Source organism: Artemia sp. Qi Xiang Cuo, chromosome 4 (genome assembly GCF_049724085.1).
Source record: "Artemia sp. Qi Xiang Cuo chromosome 4, ASM4972408v1, whole genome shotgun sequence".
Lineage (NCBI taxonomy): Eukaryota > Metazoa > Arthropoda > Branchiopoda > Anostraca > Artemiidae > Artemia > Artemia sp. Qi Xiang Cuo.
In genome coordinates this window covers 41,241,292-41,256,842 of record NC_142797.1, presented here as the reverse complement: position 1 = coordinate 41,256,842, position 15,551 = coordinate 41,241,292, and the positions used below count along the sequence as shown (strand labels likewise).

At 34.9% G+C, this 15,551-nt stretch overlaps 1 protein-coding gene across 1 annotated transcript in view; it reads right to left on the bottom strand.

The window, feature by feature from the left end:
- Nucleotides 1–15,551, bottom strand: part of rg (A kinase anchor protein rugose) — a 334,338-nt gene that overhangs the window by 195,599 nt on the left and 123,188 nt on the right. The window contains exon 9 of the mRNA XM_089088303.1: nucleotides 3,665–3,782. Coding sequence (XP_088944429.1) covers nucleotides 3,665–3,782 — 118 coding nt within the window. The remainder of the gene's footprint in view (nucleotides 1–3,664; nucleotides 3,783–15,551) is intronic.

Here is a 15,551-nt window from a genome sequence, read left to right as displayed (position 1 = left end):
GGAATTTTGCATTTTTAATTAACTATAACAAAAATTACACCGTCTCATTCAGATTATCAGAGAACCCTATCAAATAAGTTTGAAACTCCTATCGGCAATTAAATAAAAAAAAAACAAGTTTTTTTAACTGAAAGTATCGAACGACGTTAAGACTTAAAACGAACAGAAATTATTTCGTATATGAAGGGGGCTGTTCCCTCCTCAGCGCCTCGCTCTTTACGCTAAAGTTTTTTATTGTTAAAAAAAATTAAGTTGTGAGACAGAGTCAAACTTTAGCGTAAAGAGCGAGGCGTTGAGGAGGAGACAGCCCCTTTCATATGAGGAATGATTTCTGTTCGTTTTAAGTTTTAATGGTGCTCCTTACTTTTAGTTAAAAAAACTTGTTTTTTTATATTTAATTTCTGAATGTTTTTGAAATAATGCAGGTTTTGATTATGGCTCACCGTATATGAATAATTAAAACAAAATTTGCATACTATATTTGGTTAAATGGCTTTCTCGAAACTTGTTTAATTTTATTTACGAACGTTTTTATTAGTAATAAATATACGTAACTTAGAATTAACTTACGTAACGAACTTCTATATTCATAAATTTTTAACACGTATATTAGGGGGTTCGCCCCCAAGTCAATACCCTGCTCTTTAAACTATAGTTCAAATTTTTTTTCCAGTTCTTTAAAAATGACCTCTTAATCACAATCAGTTGATCAGAAATAAACTTGTTTTTTTTTATTTAATTCCTGATCTTTTTCTTTAATAATGCTGGGAATCCGGCGCCCCCTTCATAGCAATGTCCCTTCCCCCATGAAAACTTCCTTCATGGAAAGATCCTTCCATATAGCCCCCGACCCTCTCCTTCCCCCACCTACAAGAAAAAATCTCCTCTGAAAAAGTCTGTATAATTCCCAATAAACAAAACTATATGTTAAAATTTAGTAAAGTTCATAACTTTCAGCCCTCCCCCTGGGGACTTTGGGGGATCAAGTCATCCTAAAAGACATTTTTATCATATTTTCGACCATGCTGAACAAAATGGCTATCTCAAAATTTTGATCCGGTGACTTTGGGAAAAAAATGAGCGTGGGAGGGACCCTAGTTGCCCTCCATTTTTTTGGGTCACTTAAAAAGGGCACTATAACTTTTAATTTCCGTTCCATTGAGCCCTCCCACGATTTTCTAGGACCACTGGGTCGATACGATCACCCCTGGGAAAAAAAAAAAAAAAAAAAAAAAATAAAAAAATAAATAAAAACCCATCCCTGATCTTTCTTCTGGAAAAAAATGGAAAATTCCACATTTTTGTAGATAGGAGCTTGAAACCTCTGCAGTAGGGTTCTCTGATACACTGAATATGATCGTGTGATTTTCATTAAGGTTCTATAACTTTTAGGGGTCTTTCCCCCTTTTTTCGAAAATCAGCCAAATTTTCTCAGGCACTTAACTTTTGATGGGTAAGGCTAAACTTGATGAAACTTATATATTGGAAATCAACACTAAAATCTGATACTATTGATTTATCTATTTATATCAAAATTTCGTTTTCTATAGTTTTGGTTAGAATTGCGTCGGTTCGCTTATTTCCTACAGCTCCTTAACACGAACTGTTTGGAAAGGTGGAAATTTGCATTTTTTGCTCGAAGAAAGATCACGACTCGTGCCCCCCCAAAAATGGAGGGCGACTAGCCCATCTCCAAGGCTAATTTTTCTCTCCAAGTCACCAAATTCAACTTTTGAGACAGCCATTTTTTCAGCAGAGTCTAAAATATAATAAATATGTCTCTGAGGATAACTAAATCCCCCAAAGTTCCCAGGGGAAGGGCTGCAAGATATGAACTGTGCCCATTGTTTACATATAGTATTGGTTATTGGGAAGTATACAGACATATTCAGGAAGGATTTTTTTCTGGTGGGGGGGGCTGGAGGAGGGGGTTATTCGGGAGAATCTTTCCGTGGAGGATGTTTCTTTGGGGTAAGGGACATTTCTATGAAGGGTGCGCAGAATCTCCAAGCATTATTTAAAAAATGATCAGAAATTAAATAAAAAAAAACAAGTTTTTTCAACTGAAAGTAAGAAGCAACATTAGAACTTAAAACGAACAGAGATTATTACGTTTATGAGGGGGTTCTCACCCCCGTCAATACCTCCCGCGGTAAGCGACAGTTTTTTTTAATTGCTTTAAAAAGAGCTATCTATTCTAATTAAACGGCCTTTGTGATTCAGGGGTTTGTGAATTAAAAATTTTTTTTAACTTCTAACGTAAAGAGGGTGGTTTTTAATCAGGGGAGAACCCCCTAATATACGTAATAACATATACGTAATAAAAAAAAAAAAAAAAAAAAACAAGTGATGAGGCTAAAAAGTTATCGAAACTTGTAAAAACGGAGTTTTTATTTCAAAAAATGTATCAAAAGAATGGGCTTATAATGCTGATTCTAAAATATATAAATTTTATTAAGTTTAGTATTACTCATCAAAGGCTACGAGCCTGAGAGAATTTACCTGATTTTTTAAAGATGGAGGAAACATGCCCTAAAGTGAAAGAATTTTAATGAAAATTCTTATTCAGCGTATCACAAAACCCTATTACATAGGTTTCAAGCTCATATCTGCAAAAATCTGCAACTATATCTGCAACGTATTTTTTGCCAGAAGAAAAATATACGAATATAGAAGTTGGTTATGTAAGTTAATTTGTAAATTACGTCAGAACCAAATTTAGAGACAGCCATTTAGAAAAAGAAGAGTAAAATTTTCATACAAATTTTGTTTACTTATTCAAAGACGGTGAGCCAAAATCAAAGCTGCATTAACTAAAAAAAGATTAGAAATTAAATAAAAAAAAACAAGTTTTTTAAACTGAAAGTAAGGAGCGACATTAAAACTTAAAACGAACAGAAATTATTCCGTATATGAAAGGGGCTGTCCCTTCCTCAACGCGTCGCTCTTTACGCTTAAGTTTGACTCTGTCTCACAACTTTATTTTTTAAAACAATAAAAAACTTTAGCGTAAAGAGCGAGGCGTTGAGGAGGGGACAGCCCCTTTCATATACGGAATAATTTCTGTTCGTTTTAAGTTTTAATGTCGCTCCTAACTTTCAGTTTAAAAAACTTGTTTTTTTTATATAATTACCTAGAAGAATCAAGATTAAGGGGTTTTTGAAATGAAGGCTCTGTAGTCCGTAGTCAGTTTTTTATTTTACCTTAGAGAAACCAGGCTTTCTAGTAATGAGTAAATAACGCCCGTTCTTTTATTTTTTTCATTTTTTTTTTTTAATCACCAATTATGTTATACCGTTTTGAAAACTTTCGTTTCTCCCTTGTCGCATTTAAAAATTGAAAAAATACACTACTTCGAAGATTGAGGTTACGATTTCTTTTAGTGAAGACGTAAGATGACACTGAGATCAGAATAGGTTTGAGGATAAAAAAAAGTCAGTCACAAAAAGGCGAGTAAGGAAAAAATAAGGGAAAATCGATATCTACAATTATAAACAATTCATGTTTCTATAGGACAGAAAAATATTATATTTCGTTTAAGAATTAAAACCAGAGTCGGCGATTGATCAAAACATCGCTTATACACCTAAGAGTAAAGCCCATTAGAAGCATATGCATTTGAAATACGAATTCAATTCATTAATGCAAACAATTTCAACCTTACCTCGCTAACAGATACGGGCCAGTTCATATCTGTACATGAAGCAAGTTGACCATTCACAAAACATCTCACTTCACTTTTGCCCCACCGAGAGTAAACATGAACTATCGATAATGCGTACCTAAAACACAAAGTTCAATGAAATTACTACTAGAGACATGAACTCAACATTTCTATCCATCTCCTTGCTTAAAATGAGGTCACAGTTGCCAATTCTGGTGTACTCCCAACTGATTAGAGGGCTACTGAAATATCCTTCTTACTTGATCAAACAGTTCGTGGTAACGAACTGTAAATAAGTAGCGACCCAGCTCAATGGTAACCGAAACTCTAAAAAACGGTATTTTGATACCAATAGATACACCAAAAGAATTACATTTTAATACTGATTTCAAATATATAAGTTTCATCAAGTTTAATCCTACCTATCAAAAGTTACGCGCCTGAGAAAATTTGGCTGATTTTCTAAAAAAGAGGAAAAGACCCCCTAAAAGTTATAGAACCTTAATGAAAATCACACCATCATATTCCGCGTATCAGAGAACCCTACAGTAGAGGTTTCAAGCTCCCATCTACAAAAATGTGGAAGTTCGCATTTTTTGCCAGAAGAAAGATCACGGGTGCGTGTTTATTTTTTATTTATTTTTTTTTTTCAAAGGGTGATCGTATCGAACCAGTTGTCCTAGAATATCGTGGAAGGGCTCATTGGAATGGAAATTGAAAGTTCTAGTGCCCTTTTTAAGTGACAAAAAAAAAATGGAGGGCAACTAGGCCCCCTCCCACTCTCATTTTTTTCCAAAAGTCACCCGATTAAAATTTTGAGATAGCCATTTTTCTCAGCATATTCGAAAATATTATAATTATGTCTGTTAGGATGACTTAATACTCCGAGGTTCTCGGGAGGAGGGCTGAAAGTTATGAACTTTACCCAATGTTAACATATAGTATTGGTTATTAGGAAGTATACAAACGTTTTCAGGGGGGATTTTTTCTGGTAGTGGGGGGGGGTTGGTAAGGGGTTATGTGGGAGGATCTTTCCATGAAGGAAGTTTTCATGGGGGAAGGGACATTGCTATGAAGGGGACGCCGGACTTCCCAGCATTATTTAAAAAAAGATCATAAATTTAATATAAAAAAAAGTATTTCAACTGCAACAGCAGCAACATTGAAACTTTAAACGAACAGAAAATATTACATATATGATTAGGTTCACCCCGTAGTCAATGCCTCGCTCTTTAAGCCAAAGGTTTTTTGGTACTTTCATAAGAGCTATTTATTCTAATTAACGGCCTTTGTGATTAAGCGGTCATTTTTAAAGAATTGGAACGAAATTCGAACTTTCGCTTAAAGAGCAAGGTATTGACTAGGGGGCGAACCCCCTAATAAACGTATTAAAAATATATGAATATAGAAGTTCGTTACGTAAGTTAATTCGTAAGTCACGTATATTTATTACTAATAAAAACGTTCGTAAATAAAATTAAACAAGTTTCGAGACAGCCATTTAACTAAATAAAAGTAAATTAATAAGAAAATTTTGTTTTAATTATTCATGTACGGTGAGCCAAGATCAAAACCTGTATTTATTCAAAAACGTTCAAAAATTAAATAAAAAAAACAAGTTTTTTAAACTGAAAGTAAGGAGCGACATTAAAACTTAAAACGAACAGAAATTATTCTGTATATGAAAGAGACTGTCACCTCCTCAACGCCTCGCTCTTTACGCTAAAGTGTGACGCTGTCTCACAACTTTATTTTTTAAAACAATAAAAAACTTTAGCGTAAAGAGCGAGGCATTGAGGAGAGGACAGTCTCTTTCATATACAGAATAATTTCTGTTCGTTTTAAGTTTTAATGTCGCTCCTTACTTTCAGTTTAAAAAACTTGTTTTTTTTATTTAATTTTTAATAAAAATCGTTCTATTGCCTGGCCAAATTTCTCGCCCCTGTATTTCCTCTATTTCGCCATTCTGCTGATCATAGTACCTTTACTGCAGAATTAGCCGCTCAAATGTTTCGGAATAGCTATTATAACACAAAAAATACTGCCCCCTCTCTTGGTATTACCCGTACCGTTTCGACCCAAGCAATATATAACAATTGGTATACTAGCTTTGAGAATTACGTCAGTAGCAGGACAATGCACTTTTTTCGTAATAAGGAATGGTCTCATAAAAAATTCAACTCGTATCCTTACTTAACTCAATTTATATGTGGTCACAGCAATCTGGATTATTTTTTCTGCATAGAATTGGAAAAATGACATTCCACTCTGCTCGTCTGGTGATGTTTAAATTGTTATCACCTCCAATCTGAATGTGACAATTATTCTATTCCTCGCTCGCTTTTGATGAAACGTTCAAATGAGCAGTTAATTTCCATTTCTTTCAATTTCTATTTACTTTATGTTTGTTTACTTACTCGTTCATTAGTGACTGGATTTCTCATTTATACGATCCGATTGATCAATGTTCATAGTCACATTTTTAAAGTGACATGCTTATTGTTCAGTTCGTAGTCCTTTTCTTTCTTTCTTTTTCTGCCTCTTTTACTTTGTCCATAGTCAGAGTATCTATCTATCTATCCCTTTCTTTTTCTACTTATTTAATTTCTTTCAACTACTTGTGCCCCTTATACAAAAATTTAGAAATACTATTGTCGATTAATAAGATCGTTCAAGCATTTTATCATTCAAGCATATTGTAAATACAAATTGGAAATCCGTTATTGATGTTTACTTGCTGTTGAATAGGAATGGTAAAGTTGCTGGTAGGAGGGTAGCTAACACTACTATCCAAATGAGAATAGCTAGAGGTTAAATTGTTAAAAAAAAAATCTTGGAGTGGAGATTACTCCCAATAGTTAATACCCCATCTTAGTACAACTTAAAACTGCCTTCGACTACGGCACTAGGCACTTGGGTTGCAATAGGGATGAACGCACGCGAGAGCACGCAACAGGAAATTATGCCTGGAGGCGAAAGCTCTCTTAACTCGGATATTGTATCTCCTTGGTATCTTGCCTCCCGAGAATTGAGAAAATTAAAACTTGGAGTTCAACATTCCCAAACTACACCGAGCTGTAATCTTATAATATCTACAATTTTGGCCAGAAAATACGCAATAATATAAAACGAACGACTCATTATATTCCCGGTAAGATCTGACAATAACTGAACTGAAAATTGAACAAAAAGAACTTTCACACCTCGTATTCTGGAACGAGATTATTGAACAGTTGGAGTGATCGCTGTCTTTTTCCAAAAAAAAGGTGATTGGAGGAAGAAGCATTAAACAGATTAAACTAAGCCAGTTAAAGATTAGGTCCAACAGGGAAAAGGTGATTCATATTTTGGCAGACAAAACAGTAAATTCTAATGACATAGCTCACATGGGCACCGACAAGGGAAAGCAGGGAGACCATACCCCCCTTGGAAATTTGGGACTATAAAGTAATTGTAAGCAAACCAAAATGGAAAAGATCAGAATACGGAAAAAACATGGAAAAATGTTTGTTGCGCCATTGTTGGCTGCCTGCCAATAGATTTTAACCCTTAATAAGGAAAATATACATTCTAATTTGTGACTGAGTGACCCGTTTCCAGTTTTCCAAAAACATTTTTCCTATATAATTTGGTTGGAGTTATAAAAAAAAAAAAAAAAAAAAAAAAAAAAAAAAAAAAAAAAAAAAACGATCCTTGTCAATAACGAAAGTGTAAGAACCTAACTATTGAAAACATTCAATCAAAGAATCAGCTTTCTATGATGGTCCTAAATATGTATTTGTTAATTAATAATTAGTGCAGCTATTAGTACACAAGAAAGTTCGTTTAATTATAGAAAACACAAGGAATACAGCTTAATAAGGGGCAATTTTGGTAAAAGTATGCCGTCAACTTTTGCTTGCACTGCAAGAGTACCCTTGAGCTGATAAAGGAAGCTATAATCAGAAATGTTTCCCCTGAACAGAATGCTGGGAATTTTTGTATTTTCCCCTGAACGTATACGTTTTTTGTGTTTTATTATCATTTATTTTTCTTTTCAAGGAGTGATTGTATTTATCTAGTTGTCACTTTGGAAAAATTTAATTTTTTACACTTCTGAAGCATAAAGGTGTCAAAAATATTGGTTTTTGGTATTCTAAAAATGTTGACTTGAAATTTTTTAATTGGTTTTCTTCATTTTAGTTTTAATGTTTTACTTTGAACAAAATACTTTGATAATGCGTTACTTTTTATAAACAATTGAGTCTAAAGGCATTAAATATTTTGGTGTTCCATAACCAAGTTCAAAACCAACGGTCAACGTTCGTTAACCAAGTTCAAAATTGTCGTTGTTGTTAAAAAATATCCGTCCAACGCTTCGACATTGCTCAGCAGAACTGAATGGTGGGAGTTTGTATCTTAGCTTTTGTAAGTAGGCAACTGTTTTGTGTATTTTTTGGTAATTAATTTCTTTTTTTCATTTTTATAAACTTTTATTTTAACTGACATATTTTTTTCATTGCCTTTAGAAAAATGTCTGTCTCTAAGTTTCATTAAAAAAAACAACAAGTTTTTTCAACTGAAATTAAGGAGCAACATTAAAACTTAAAACGAACAGAAATTATTACGTATAATAGGGAGGATTGCTCCCCCTCAAAACCTCGCTCTTCACTCTACAATTTTTCGGCCCTTTAAAAAAAGCTACCTATTGTTCTAATCAAACGACACCTGTGTTTCAGTTGTTTTTAAAGAATTGGGACAAAATTTTAACTTTATAGTAAAGAGCGAGGTACTGAGGAGGGGGCAACCCCCATTTATAGGTGATACTTTTGTCTTGTTTGACGTTTTAATGCTGCTCCTAGCTCTTAACTGAAAAAAAACTTTTTTTTATTTAATTTCTGGTCGTTTTTTAAATAACGCCAGGATACTTGGCTCCTATTCCACGGAAAAATCCCCCTTCCCACAGAAATATACTCTGGGAAATTCAATCCTGGTGAGAATTTGCCCAGGACAATTACCCTTAACATCTCCACGGCTAATATTCGATCGGTAAAAAAAGCAAGACATATAGAGAAATTTCATATAGGAACTCTGGCAAATTCACCCAGTGCCAAATTTTCCCTAAAAATTTCACCCCCTGGAAACTTCCTTCTCCATGGAAAATTCTCCCCGTGCAAAATCCTTCCAGCAGAAAAAGACATTCCCCTCCCCACTCGAAAAATGTATGCATACTTCCCAATAACAAATAAAACAATACGTAAATTTTATCACTTAAAAACCTTTGCCCAGGGATTGCAGGGGGTCATTTTATGTCTAAAGACATAGTTATTGGGCCTTTCAACTATACTGAAGAAAAAAGCTATCTCAAAATTTTAATTGGACGATTTTGGGAAAAAAGTGGCATGGGAGGGGGCCTAGTTACCCTCAATTTTTTTGGTCACTTAAAAAAAGTACTAGAACTTTTCATTTGAGCTAGAATCAGCCCCCTCTCGACGTTTTAGGCCCGCTGGATTGAAACAATCACCCATGGAAAAAAAAAAAGAAGAAACAAATAAACACGCATCCGTGATCTTTTTTTCTGGCAAAAATTACATGTGATATGAGCTTGAAACCTCTACAGTAGGGTTCTTTGATACGCTTAATCCGATGGTGTGATCTTCATAAAAATTCTATGACTTCGAGGGGATCTTTCTCCCTTTTTTCAAAAATCAGTTAAATTTTCTCAGACTTATAGCTTTTGATGGGTAAAACTAAACTTATTCTTTTGATATATCCAATTCTTTTGATATATCTATTGGTATAAAAATTTCGTTTTTTAAGAGTTTCGGTTACTCTTGATCCGGGTCGCTTCTTACTTACAGTTCGTTACAAAGAACTGTTTGATTACCACTCAAAATCCAAACAGACATCATTGAAATATTGATCAGTTTTTCTGTGTTACCAAAAGTATTGTATCCATGAAACTTTACAATTTCATGAAATGTAATCATAGGCAGCGCAATCGCGCTGCCAAAGTAAAGAACGATGTTGGCACAATGTATTATTTATTTTTTTTTTTTTTTTGGGTTTCAATACCAAAAATAGGAAATATGTTTTTGAGGAGGACACTCCCCCAAAACCCTCAGGGCAAGGGTTTTAAGTTATGCCATGAGGGCAAATAAGAACGACGTTGGCACAATCTATTATTTATTAGTTTTTTTTTTCCTTTAGAGCAGGGCACTTCGCATCGAAGAAGTTGTCGTAGAAACTTCGAAAAGGGCTCATTAAATTGGAAATTGGAGTGGCTTGTGCCTTTTTTAATAGTCGAAAGTGATTGGAAGGCAACTAACACCCCTTCCACGCCCACCATTTCCCCGAACACATCCAATCAAAATCTTTGAGATAGCCATTTTGTTCGGCGTAGTTGATTTCCAGAAAGAAATTATGTTTTTGAGGAGGACACTCCCACACAGCCTTCAGGGCAAGGGTTGTAAGTTATGCCCTGGGGGCATATAAGGTTTTTATAGAAGGCGTTGTCGTAGAAACTTCAAAAAAGACTATTTCGATTGGAGATTCAAAAGGCTAGTGCCCTTTTTAATAGTTGAAAGTGATTGGAGGGCAATTGACCCCCCTCTCACGCCTACCTTTTCCCCAAACACATCCAACCAAAATTTTGAGATAGCCATTTTGTTCAACATAGTTTAAAGTTCTGGAAGTTGGATCTTTGAGGGTGACAAACCCCCCCCCACAGCCCTCAGGGCCAGGGGTGTAACTTATGCCCTGGGGGCATATGAGGTTTTTAAAGAACGTGTTGTCGTAGAAATTTCAAAAAAAGCTCATTCGATTGGAAATTGAAATGGCCAGTGCCTTTTTTAATAGTCGAAAGTGATTGGAAAGCAAATCAAACCCTTTCCACTTCTACAATTTCACCAAAAGCATTCCCAATCAAAATTTTAAGATAACAATTTTGTTCCACGTAGTTTAAAGATCAGGAAATTATACCTTTCAGCAGGACACTCCCCCCCACAGTCTTCAGGGTAAGGGTTATAAGTTATGCCCAGGGGGTACATAAGCTTTTATTGAAATCTTTGTCGTAGAAACTTCAAAAAGGGCTCATTCGATTGGAAATTCAAAGATCTAGTGCCCTTTTTAATAGTCGAAAGTGATTTGAGGGCAACTAACCCCCGTCTGACGCCCACTATTTCCCCAAACATATCCAATCAAAATTTTTAAATAGCCATTTTGTTCAGCGTTGTTGATTCCCATATATGTATGGCTCTTCTTAAGCAGGCACTCCCCCACAGCCGTCAGGGAAAGGGTTGCAAATTAAGCCCTGGGGGCATTAGAGATTCCCTTTGAGAGCGATGTCGTAGAAATTTCAAAAGGGGCTCGTTCGATTAAAAATTGAAATGGCTAGTGCCTTTTTTAATAGTCGAGAGTAATTGGAAGGCAACTAACACCCCTTCCACGCCCACCATTTCCCCAAACACATCCAATCAAAATTTTGATAGCCATTTTGTTCCACGCAGTTTAAAGTTCAGGAAATTCTACATTTGAGCAGGACACTACCCCCACAGGGCAAGGGTTATAAGTTATGCCCTGGGGGCATATAAGTTTTTATTGAAATCTTTGTCGTAGAAACTTCAAAAGGGGCTCATTCGATTGGAAATTCAAAGATCTTGTGCCCTTTTTAATAGTCGAAAGTAATTTGAGGGCAACTAACTCCCTTCATACGCCCACTATTTCCCCAAACACATCCAATCAAAATTTTTAAATAACCATTTTGTTCAGCGTAGTTGATTTCCAGATAGAAATTATGTTTTTGAGGAGGGCAGTCCCCCACACCCCTCAGGGCAAGGGTTGTAGATTATGCCTTGGGGGAATATAAGTTTCTATAAAGGGCATCGTCGTAGAAACTTCAATAAGAGCTCATTCGATTAGAAATTCAAATGGCTAGTGCCCTTTTTAATAGTCGAAAGTGATTGGAAGGCAACTAACACCCCTTCCACGCCCACCAGTTCCCCAAACACATCCAATCAAAATTTTGAAATAGCCATTTTGTTCCACACAGTTTAAAGTTCAGGAAATTGGGTCTTTAAGGATGATAACCCTCCCCCCTCACAACCCTCAGGGCAAGGATTGCAAGTTATACCTTAGAGCAGGACACTCCCCCCACAGTCTTCAGGGCAAGGGTTATAAGTTATGCCCTGGGGGCAGATAATGTTTTTATTGAAATCTTTGTCGTAAAAACTTGAAAAAGGTCTCACTCGATTGCAAATTTAAAGGGCTAGTGCCCTTTTTATTAGTCGAAAGTGATTTGAAGGCAACTAATGAATGCGCATTGTCAGTTTAATATACATATACTGATATTTAGTAATCAAAATTTTAATATTATTTGATTTATTAAAGTTATAAAAGTAAAAACATTTATATTTTTTTTTTCAGTAAAGTGCAAATTATGTTCTGGCCTTGGGAAGGCTTATGGGTTTTGAGCCCTACTTATGTTAATTTCTGCTCGTTTTGAGTTTGACTCGGTTATTTATTGTAATTTCTGTTCGTTTTGTGTTTCATTTATTTATCGATGCTGATTTGCGGTAGTTTCACGCTTCGTAGATTATTTGATTTTATTTTTGCTATTTTTTTGTTTAATGGAGTTCTTTACTTTTCTTTGAAAAACTTATTTTGTGGAAAAGTTTTTTTTAATCAATTAAACAAATAGGAAATGTTTTTCAACTAAAGTAAGGTATTTTAAAGTACTTCGTATAAACAGTATTTGCTAACCCAAAGAAATTTCCTGGCAGGGCTGATGATACCCTGTGTTGCATTTTCCACCTCTCTGTTGGTAGATATGAATAGAGAAACAATTTTATTAATTCCTACTCCCCCCCCCCTACCTCTTTCAACATTTATCTGAAGCCTCATGAAGAGGAAGCAGTTTGTCCATTAGAATGTACTTTTTTAGGAATCTACCCTACCCCCACCTAAACAATGACTCAGGCCCCCTCCCCTCATTATAGCTGATACGCAATTACAGATCACCAAATGTAGCCTATTTTCATTACAAATAAAGCTAATTAGCTTGGTTGAATCCAGTACTGTCATCGTAAACATGCATCAACGATGTTTCTTCTGAAGAAAAATGCGAAATTCCAAATTTTTAACATTGGAGCTTGAAACCTCTATAGTAGGGTTCTCTGATATGATGTATCTAATAAAGGGATTTTCAATAAGATCGTTTGCTTTTTTGGGGATGTTTCACCTTTTTTTTCAAAAACCAGGCAAACTTTCTCAGATTTTTGGTTTTGGGTGGGTAACAATAGACTGAAAGTACTTTATATATTGAGAAGCAGCATAAAAAGCCAATACTGCCGGTGTAGCAATTGCCATGAGAATTCTATTTTTAGTTTTGATGATTATTGGTCCAACTCACTTTTTACTTCCAGTTTTTTTTTATCACAAACTATTTGATAATATTCTATTGTGACGAAATTTTTTTGAGCCTGTTCATTTTATTTAGTTGAATAGGACACTAAAAAGAAATATGGTTAATTTGACAGCTGGATAGTAATTTTAAATTTAGATTTTCTTTCGCTACTCTACTTTTTTTTAATGTTTGAATATTTAAGGGATTTAAGTTCGAGGGAGGAAGAATTGTACTGTTATGAGAGAGGTACATCTTACATGGTCGTTATAAAAATCAAAACGTGGTGTCTGTGCAGGCAGGATGAATTTTGAGCATATCTCCTCCGTCTGTAAACTATTCTAAGACGTAGGAAATCGCATGAAGACAAGTCTACATCTGTTATAATCTATGGAAGCAATAAATCTTTCTGTACTTTTGGTTTGAGTTTGATTTTCTTTTAAGATTAAATGCATAATAATCAAATATATTATTGATTAAATAAATTGATTGCTTTGCCAGAAATATTTGTCGTTTAAAATTTACTGTATTTTGTTTCATTTTTCGTGCAATTTAATTACTCTAATTATTTGACGAGTTTTTTCCTAGAAATATTTAAAAATAAACTTATTCATACAAAAAAAAATTCCTGAAATATCTTCCCTGTCACCCAAACACCACTGATGTTTTGGCGTCCACCCCCCCCCCCCTGGGAAATTTTTTACCGGCGTCCTTGATAGCTCATCTATACGTGATTCAGCTTTGCAATTAAAATACTCTGTCACGTAATCATAAGAAAATTACGGAAAGGAAATGGAGACTTTTATCTGATAAATTTTTAGGTTTTCTACATCATCTAACGCTTGTATGCATCACAGTGAACCTACTAAAGTTATTGAAGATTGACGATACATTTGTTCTGCGTTTATAAAGTGGTGACGAAACAAAATTTACAAAGAAAAAAAATGGTTTCAAACTTTGCCTAAAACAGTTTTAATATTGCTTGATAATGGTTCCTAAAATTTCCATGCTCTTTATTCAGTTTCCCGATATTTCTATTTTTTTACTAGCTGATTAATTGTGTATATGTGGAAACTATAGGAAAAATGTTAGAGCTCGTTTTTGTTTTTGCACAGAGTTATGTCACATAACAACATATCCATGGTTACATTAGACCAAACATCTTTTCCATTCATATTATTAGGAAAAATGTGCTAGCTCGTTTTTTTTTACACAGAGTTATGTCAGATAAAAACACATCAGCGGCTACATTACGCTTAAAATAAAAGGTAAAGAACATGTCATTGGACTTTACAGTCCCTACCGGCGGTGCTGATCTCCGTTTCTTGGCCCTTCAGCCAGGAATTGCAATGGGGGGTTGGGGGCCAGCCATCCTGTGTTTTCGCACACCCTTCTTATTTATCTTCCTCAGATTTCTCCAGGTGCCCATTTAAAGCTGGGTCGACTCTGGCTGAGCTTACAGAGTCACGCCAGTGACCCTCGTCCTAAACCAAATAATTGAGTACACCAGGATTCAAACTCTCGTCCTCTCGGACAAAGGATCCGGAATCCAGCGCACCAATCCACTTGGCTAGGACGGCCATCCCCTTAATATTCTTAGGAAAAATGTACAAGCTCGTTTTTTTTTCACAGAGTTGTCAGATAAAAGCACATCAACGGTTACATTAGACCTAACATCTTTTCCCTTAATATTCTTAGGAAAAATGTGCTAGCTCGTTGTTTTTTTTTTTCACAGAGTTATATCAGATAAAAACACATCAACGTTTACATTAGACTTAATAATCTTTTTCCCCTAATATTCATAGGAAAAATGTGCTAGCTCGTTTTTTTCACAGAGTGGTCAGATAAAAGCACATCAACGGTTACATTAGACCTAACATCTTTTCCCTTAATACTCTTAGGAAAAATGTGCTAGCTCGTTGTTTTTTTGTTTTTTTTTTGCACAGAGTTATATCAGATAAAAACACATCAACGTTTACATTAGACTTAATAATCTTTTTCCCCTAATATTCGTAGGAAAAATGTGCTAGCTCGTTTTTTTCACAGAGTGGTCAGATAAAAGCACATCAACGGTTACATTAGACCTAACATCTTTTCCCTTAATATTCTTAGGAAAAATGTGCTAGCTGTTTTTTTTTTTTTGCACAGAGTTATATCAGATAAAAACACATCAACGTTTACATTAGACTTAATAATCTTTTTCCCCTAATATTCGTAGGAAAAATGTGCTAGCTCGTTTTTTTCACAGAGTGGTCAGATAAAAGCACATCAACGGTTACATTAGACCTAACATCTTTTCCCTCAATATTCTTAGGAAACATACGCTAGTTTGTTTGTTGTTTTTTCTTTTTTTTTGCACAGAGTTATGTCAGATAAAACACATCAACGGTTACATTAGACCTAACATCTTTTCCCTTAATTAATTAAAGAAACAATCCCCACAAAATTATCTTTTCAAAAAAAGTAAAGAGCTCTACTAAACCAAAAATCAACAAAAACAGAATCAAA